The sequence below is a fragment of the Priapulus caudatus genome, unplaced genomic scaffold, assembly GCF_000485595.1.
Source record: "Priapulus caudatus unplaced genomic scaffold, Priapulus_caudatus-5.0.1 Scaffold720, whole genome shotgun sequence".
Taxonomy (NCBI): Eukaryota; Metazoa; Priapulida; class Priapulimorpha; order Priapulimorphida; family Priapulidae; genus Priapulus; species Priapulus caudatus.
Genome location: NW_014577781.1, coordinates 133,535 through 142,364, shown reverse-complemented (window position 1 = coordinate 142,364; position 8,830 = coordinate 133,535). Strand labels below are relative to the sequence as shown.

At 49.1% G+C, this 8,830-nt stretch overlaps 1 protein-coding gene across 1 annotated transcript in view; it reads right to left on the bottom strand.

Annotated features, from left to right (window-relative positions):
- Positions 1 to 1,546: 1,546 nt before the first annotated feature.
- LOC106813056 (nuclear hormone receptor E75-like) overlaps positions 1,547 to 8,830 on the bottom strand; it is a 24,772-nt gene continuing 17,488 nt past the window's right edge. The window contains exons 5-8 of the mRNA XM_014817101.1: positions 8,442 to 8,543; positions 7,889 to 8,059; positions 6,658 to 6,886; positions 1,547 to 6,318 (exon numbers count right to left, since the gene is read on the bottom strand). Coding sequence (XP_014672587.1) covers positions 4,889 to 6,318; positions 6,658 to 6,886; positions 7,889 to 8,059; positions 8,442 to 8,543 — 1,932 coding nt within the window. The 3' untranslated portion in view covers positions 1,547 to 4,888. The remainder of the gene's footprint in view (positions 6,319 to 6,657; positions 6,887 to 7,888; positions 8,060 to 8,441; positions 8,544 to 8,830) is intronic.

The following is an 8,830-nucleotide window of genomic DNA, read 5'->3' as shown; positions in this document are numbered from 1 at the left end:
GGTCGGAATGCTGGTGAGCGCGACACCGCGACTGACGAGGGCCGCCAGGCGAGGACACGGGCCACGCGACGCCGCGAAGAAACTCGACGACGGCACTTACGAGAAATTCCACGACTGTCCATGCACGGGAGACCCCAACTACGCTGCACGATCCCAGCGGAGACCCCACGGCAGCGCGAGGAGGCGCGACGGGGTGTCGTGAAAAGATCCGACGGGCACCGGGGCAAGCTTGGTGGCGCCATCTGACGGGCGAGCACAGGCGGCAGAGCGAGGTCGTGTACGAGAAATTCCACGGACTATCATGCATGGGAGACCCAAGCTACGTCCACGACCCAGCGAGCCACCCGCAGGAGGCGCAGAGGTGAGCGGACCGCGCCGGCCGCCGCACAGGGAGAGGACTTTGTTGCAGCAGGCGTTGCCACGACGCGTCTCCATGCCACGGCGACGCGCCTAGTACACGACGACCGCAGACAAACAGCCGCCGCCGAGAGGTGGCGCCCTCTGACATCAAGGAGGAGGCGTGGCAGGCGCTGCATGGCAGAGTGATGCACCGGCGGTGATTTTAAAGATAGCGACGACAGAAAGAGCAGACGAAAACCGCGGACCACCAACAAAATGACCGAGGAGGATTCCACGCAGGTCAGCAGGAGAGGAAGCGAGCTGCCGAGAGGTCGGGCGAGGCGGGGGGCTACGCAGGGAGCTGGGAGGAGGCGTCGAGGAGGGATGAGGGGAGGAGGACACAAGATGGCGGAGCGCTATTAGCGCAACAGGACGAACTTGCACGCGCGCAGACGACCTGTAGGAGCGTCTCTGCGGCAGTTTCAAATTCGAATTCAAACGATTCAAATCTACGAACTTTCCCTAGCCGAACGTCGCTTTATGATTTCCGTAAATCGGTCGATTTTGTAACAGTGCTGCTTGTGAACATCGTGGTCGTTAGAATAAAGTGCATCGCTAACTATAGATGAGTGAACGTTATTCTTAATAGTTACGGTTCCACTGTCGTGCTAGAGATTGGGGGAAAATTATCTTATATATTAGTGTATTGTAATTGGTAAATGTAACTAAGGTAATTGAGTAATACACCTTAATTGATAGTGATTCCATGAATAGCTATTGTAATTGATAGTGATGAATCCCTACGATATTATAGTGACAATGTTGATTTAGCGAATTCTGTTTTAGTCTGCAATCTCCATAGGCGCTTCATGGTATCAGAAACTGCGTATAACGGACGTCTCGTTTAGTGGAAGAATCTCATGGACGTATCTTCGGCCGTTAAATGAAGTGGATTGATATTATATTTATATATGTGTGTGTGTATGATGTGTGTGTGTGTTGCTGGTGCTGTGTGTTAGTGTGTGTGTGGCATGGTATGAGCGTCGACACAATGTAGTGGTTCGTGTGCGTTGCGTGGTGTGTGAGGTGTGTGTGCCGTGCGGTGTGGTGTGGGGTGCGTGCGTGCGTGTGTGTATGTATGTGTGTGTGTGTCGTGTTTCTCCTCGTCACACACATTGAGAAAGAAAATTGCTCAAGAAACGCAAAGTGATTTTTGTTTGTTTATTCAACCATTTCATGTTTATACATGTAAAAATATTCATAATAGTCATTTGTAGACAAAATTTAATTCAATTGAATTATCTCCTATTAAACCCAGGCCGCAGCGTATTTGAAATTCTTGATCGAATCGCACACGACGCGACGTTTCCTCCCTAGGATCTGACCGGAAGTGACCATTTTACGTTTGTCGCATCGCTGCTAGGCCATATCCAGTAATTAATGCACGTTTTTAGTACAACTCCAATACCAAACGCAGCGCCATCATGTGGCCACACAGACACTAATAGGCTACACACGAACGTGTACACGACAAGGCTATAACGATAAGACGTGAAAACTGACGCAACGATAACGGTAACCCGAAAATGTTTCCGCTTCTCAGGTTTGCGTAGAGTGAAGATGTCCTGCACCCTTTACACTGCTATAGTATGGCGAGCGACAGGCCATTCACTATTTAATGAGCACGGAATCGCCAGCGGAGCATGGCTAAACAGAAAAGCGAGAATTCGTGCGTGCGCGTCATTACCGCCTAGGTCCTAGTTTATAAATTGTACGCGTGAAGTTGTACATCCGCGACGTAACGAGGCGTATGAGCATCGTGCTGCTGCTGCTGCTGCTGCTGCTGCTGCTGTTTCTGGTGTGGTTAGGGGTGGTAGTTCCAGGTCAACCGGCACAAGCTCAAACCATGCTTTGTACGAAGCCGCCCGGAAGTGCTGTCTGCAGCAATTTTGCTCGTGCTTTTAACATTTTATATCTCCGTAATGATTAACCAATTTAAAAATACAATGGCGTCTTGCAAATCGGTTACACAATAAAAAAAAAGACCAAGACTGTTTGTTAGCAGCGTGTAACTTTGAAACTGTCGTCTCAACGATTGATTAGGTCAATATTACCATCTAACCTCCTGCGCATCAGCAAAGAAAGAGCATGTGACTTTCGTCTGGCCAATCAAGGAGCTTCGTTTGAGCATGTATTGTCGCGTATCCCCTGATATGTTCTTGGTTTGTTTAACGGGGTTACAACTGGGAACGACACATTTCCAGCTAGACAAAGTTACTTCCAGCACCGTTCGTCGCAGCTAAAATATACAGAGCAGTTACACACCTTATATACATACATATACGTTGTCTACCTTAATATACACAGGGGTTATCGAATAGGCCATTTATTTCATATTAAAACATAAAGGTGCTTCCCAGCCACGTAAATATAGATCGCAATTCATACATAACGACGTGATGAGTGTATTATTAGGATAATACACGAATGATAACGATAATTTCTCACTTGTTTATAGAACTGGGGAGAGAACCAACTCATGGCATACAGCGGAATGTTGTGTGTGTGATGTAATAGCTTTCTACGGACATACTGTCATTGCTTTAATTGTCATTTAATGGTCAACTTTGCCGTCGCCGTTAAATAAACTCGCTGCAAACTTGACATAAAGCTCCCAGAAGGGTAATAAAACCACGAACTGGTAAAAGCATCAAGCCGATGCACATAAGTAGGATATAAATCCATTGAAGAACTTGCAATCGCTCTCTATCTTTACGGCTATATTTCGTGCAGTATATTATACCTGCACGATCTGTATAACTACCGTAACTGCACGGATAAGAACGAGTACAGCAGCACACGTGCCGGACGCCAATCAAACCTAGCAGATCGATCAACTCGGTTAGAGTAAAACTAAATCTAGCTTTTACTTATGATCTACGGACTTCAGTTCTTTCCATGTGTATATAGTCGTGCAACTAAAACTTGATTCGCTGGCTGCTACACAGGCGATACATTCTCTCTTACTCCCTACCACTGCAGAGTTACGATCTGTGGCATAAGACCGTTTCTATCGGCCGCCAGTAGATCACCTGCCCCAACTCATTACACACACACACACACCGCTCTCTATTGGTCAGACGTGAGTGCACTCGGGTACTTTGAAAATACAAAGTATAGAATTACAAACTATAGATATACGAACTATAGATTTACAAACTATAGAAATACAAACAATAGGGTTACAAACTATAGAAGTACAAACTATAGAGTTACAAACTATAAGAATGTACAAACTATAGAGTTACGAACTATAAGAATGTACAAACTATATAGAGTTACAAACTATAATAATATACAAAACTATAAAGATGCAGACGGCGCATGCGTCAGCGTTTGCTTTACCGACATGATACTAAGTTCTGCGAAGTGAACGTCTGTTTGGAACCGCCAACACACATTAACACCAACCGACCATGAACAAATCTGCACCATATATAATGTAGGAGATCTGTTTATGTTTATACCAGTTCCGTTAGCTCCATGCGGCCTCCTAACTAGTACATCCGTCACCAACTTACCTAGCCTCGAAAGCTAACATCGGGGGTACGTGGTGAGCCGCGATTCGGCTACACTTGCTCACGTCTATAGGTATAACGTCGAATCTAACTAGCCTGCAATTTGCGCCTCTGCTTCACATAAATGCAATCTGGTGGAACAAAATCGAACGCTCTAATTCAACATTGAGGGCAATCGGTATCACAAACTTCTCCCGCCGTTGCTCGCCCATTGGGAAAGCGGGCGCATCAGAGACATAATATGTATATAATTATTATTCAAATAACAACAAATATAACACTATATATATAATATAAAAATAACAACGAGGCTATTTTAACGACCCAACGACTCTATCAATGTAGTAAAGACATAAAACACTTCTATATACAGATAGACCATCCCGGAAAGCTCCTTGTACAGTACAACATCTATGAACGAACGGAAGCTCTATCTCGTACGTCTATAATATAGGCCACATTAAAACACAAGGCTATCGGTTGTAGAACAGCTATATTTAGTTATATTAAGACCCTCATTACTGCACTTATAGGCGGTGAAGTTATACAATTTCGTTTTAATTCCTGTTTACATACCAAAAATACATGACCCATAACAAATGCGTGCACGCGTGTACTAGAGCAGCAATGCCAGTCGCAGGTAGTTACAGTGAAGGAGGCATACATATCTGTGCCAGCCTGCTCTCATTCGCAGCCAGTTCTACCCTATAACGCTGTGCCATTACTACTGACCGAGTAAGCTGTAATAATTGGCGACCCGTCGCAGTAGTGCTTGCGTATGAGGTTACTGCGGCTGTATCGGATCAGGTTAGCTATGTTTAGAGGATCCCACTCTCAATCTCGTACTTGTTAATTCGTATCCGCTGTAGAGCGAACAAACTGATCCGCTTGTCTCCAGTTAACTCCCCCCAACCAGCCGTCATCCTCCAGTCTCGGAGTTTTCTCCTCCCCTGCCACGCGAGAACGCTGCATTAACTCGTCGCGTACTCTAGCTTGATGCCGTGTGAGGCGGGCGTACTGGGGGCCATCATGGCGGCACCGGCGGCTTCCAGGTCCATCGCCGCCTTGTGTAGACTGAGGTTCAGCGGCTCGCAGCGATCGTGCGCCGGCTGTGGCATGTGGTGGTACGCCCCCTGCTGGGGAGCCGGCGAACGAAACGCCGAGTAGTGCGAAGTGTAGGCGTCACCGACGGGCGTCTGCGACGTCGTCTGAGAGTAGACGGGTCGCGCAAATAGGCCATTTGAGGAAATCACCGGTGGCAGCGTTGCGGCAGGGTGCAGGCCGCTCCTCGGCGACCCCTGGGGAGCATTATTGAGGCATCTCGTCGGCAGTACCATGCTCGCCATGCTGGGCAGACTGGTCGCCATCCGCGGCATGCTCGTCACCGAGATGGTGGTGGCGCTATCTACCCTCGGCAGGTGGGAGGCCGGGTCGGAGATGGGAGGTCGCGAGGGGTCAGGGTCACGTGGAGGCAGGCTGTCATATTGCTGCGACAGTTGCAGGTAGGTGTAGGGCGGGCTGAGGCGGGTAGCCACGGGCTGCATGACGGCACTGCGCTGCCCCTCAACCGCATCGATCGTCGCTCGATCCGCCAGAAACTTCTTGTACGACTTGTAGGGGGCACCACCGCCGCCGCCGCTGCTGCTGCCGCCCGTCGCCGACTTGGCGCTCTTCGGCGACTCGGATCCGTCGGAGTCCGTGTGTTTGATGGCGCCGTTGCTGCTTGCCACCGAGCCGACGTCCATGGCGTCGGCCTGCCGGTCGGAGGCGGCGTCCGACATGTCGGCGTCGTCGTGCCGCTTCGGCGAGCGGCCCTCGGACGAGCGGTCCGACGAGATGTCGGTCGAGTCGTGGTCGCGTCGGCTGCGCAGCATCTCAAACTCGCGCATCGTCGCCAGCGAGCTGGGACTCACCTGTGAGCCGTCGCTGGCCGTCGAGTGCGGGCTCAGCGAGTCGGGCTTCTGGCCGCCGTGCCCGACGACGATCGACGGCGGCTGCACGTCCCACATGCGCTGTATGGACGGCAACGGCGGCGCCAACGCGGGAGTGGCGCCCCCAGGCGAAGCGACGCGCGCCTGCGGCCACTGACCTCGGCCGCCCTGCGCCTGCTGCATGGCGTTGAACTGGTTGAGACCGCCGACGGCGAGCGTGCCGAACAGACGGTCGGTGTTGCTGCGAATCTCGGCGCGCGTCGGCGGGTCTGAGCTGGGCGCCATCTTGAGTGCGAGCAGCTTTTCGCTGTGCAGCGTGTTGAGCGTGCGCAGGTCGGGTACCTTCATGATGAGGCGCGCGAACAGCGACGGACCGTCCGGATGATTGTGCTTCATCGTCGCCTGCAGGCCCTGGATCACCTTATCCTGTAGCTTCTCCACGAGCTCCGTATTCCTGATGCCCGGTCGATCTGAGGACGAGAAGCACAGAGCTGCTGCTACTCACACCGAACGTGCTGATCTATGTGATCATTCTTATAGTATAACTGTCCTCATCATGAAGCATACTACATGCATGGTATAAATTTCCCCCAACATAAGGCACACTCGTACGATCTAGCATAGATACCTACGTTGACAATCTAGATATTATATATCTCTATGGTAGGCTACCTATGCTGTATATCAACGTATATCATCTAGACTATAGTGAAGTACAATATAGATCAGATACAAAGAGTATATTTCATTCGAGTACGTTAGATTCGAGCGTATATGATAACGAGTGCACGCGGATGAGACACACGTACCAGGAGCGATGAGCACAATGGCGCAGAAGAGTCCGATCTCCGAGTTCGTCAAATGCAGAGAGTTTAACCGCTTCGCAAAGTCGAACATGGAGTTGATGAGGAAGGCAGAGTTGCCCTTCTGCTGCAGCGTCTCCCGCCGAAACACCTGTCCGTTGATGAAGAGCATCGTGTTCGTCTGCGAGTCGAACATGCAGGCCAACCTCACAAGCAGCACCTCAAACACTCCCGCCTGCAGAGACAACAACAAACAACATCATGAGTGTCGCCTGCAGGAAAGAGACAACAACAAACAACATCATACGTGCCGGCTGTATGAAACACAGCAACAAAGAAAAACATAAACGCTGACTGCAAGAATGACCACAACAAACAAAAATATTAATATTAGCTGCAGGAAATACAACAAACAATTCACGAATGTTCATATATGTATACCACTGTTTCAGCCCTGAGTCTCACTCAGTCAAGTACATACGCACAACAGGTCAATAAAATGCCGCTATTACTTCTCGAATAGATGAGCTCAATTTATCTGCTACTGATTACTCATCCTCGAAAGATAGGTCGTTATTATACACGTCACCATGCAAGAACCCATCAACTACAGCAGTTAATAGGCACTTCACGTAGTGCATCGGCTGTTAATTGCAGGAGACACGCAATGACGAGAGCGCTTCTACTGATTGTCTGTGAGGGAGCGTGTTGCTGCACGACACTCAACCCCCTCCCCTATCCATATCATATATTATATGATACCCCAGGCACACGTAAACCCTTCATATAGAGAGGCGTGATATCACACCATCAGGATAATGGATGATCTCAATGTCATCTCACATGTTCTTACTGTCGGCGCTGATGTGACAAATTGGCAAGGAGGGCGGGTTTTTATGCGGAGGATAGTGTCGTATATATATATATATATATATATATAATTTGAAAAGGGAGTGGGAAAGAATAGCTAGGCGAAGCATAGAAGTTTACTGAAAAATGAGCCGAGATGCGTGTGTGCAGTGGTAAAAAAACTTGTAAAAGAAGAATATCAAGAAGTGATCCTAACGGAAAAGATGTTGGCTGAAGAACATTTCCGAAAAACGATTGGTACCCATACGCGAACTAATAGCTAGAACAGAATGACGAATGAGAAAGTTCTCACAATAAACATTGGAAGGCAAGTAGAAACTAACAGATCACACAGCAACACGACAAATGAGAGATTGGCTGGACGCACCTTTAGTAGCGTGACCTGGTCGTCCTGACAAAGGATGTTGAATCCTGGAATCCGCTTGGCAAACTCGACCACGCCTCGGATAGCCGGAGTAAACCGCTCCGAGAAGCTGTCCAGCATCTGGTCGTTGTCCGGAGATTGGCTTCCCGAAGGGTTGGGATTCAGTGGGCAGGCCTGGTGGCGTGGAGAGACGTGACAAGTAAGTGACTCGCTGCGATAATGCGAGGCCAGCATGTATGCAAGTGTGGCTCATGCGAAAATCGCGGGGCGACAAGCAAACTTTACCCGCATTGCGTCAAAACTCGTGAAATCACACTAAAGATGCTACTAGCTCTAAGTTGCTATTTTAGGTTAATAAGAGCAGCAGATTATGCACTTTTGGTCACAGGTCGGGTACTTGCACCGTCTTTGCAGGTGATCGCACCTGTTATTATACAGACAACACGAAATAATACAGGGCGAGCCACCGTCTCTACCGGTCTGCAGAATTCGACAAATTTCTTACGGAGACGCTGTATAAACATAGAGTTGAATTCGCGCCGCCACGCGCACCTACCATCTGCGTGGGACACTGCGCGTACATGCCGGGGTTCCAGCGCGCCTGCTGCAGCACAGACGAGGCCCTCTCCTTTGTGTATTCACACGTCTCTAGGTGGGCCTGCGACGAAACGGAAAAACTCTTACCGACAATACTTGAAATTGTTTAACTAGAGAAACGAAATCTGGTCAAGAAAGCTGAGACAACACATTTGAGCCAACGAAGGCGGCCATTCCGCGAAGCCGAGTAAACGAAGCCAAGGAAACAAAACTGAAACAATTGTGAAATATCAGTTAGATCGGATCACATTTTGTCCGTTTCTCTCCCCTTTGCCATCTTTCTTATCTACCTCTCTCTCTCTCTCTCTCTCTCTCTCTCTCTCTCTCTCTCTCTCTCTCTCTCTCTCT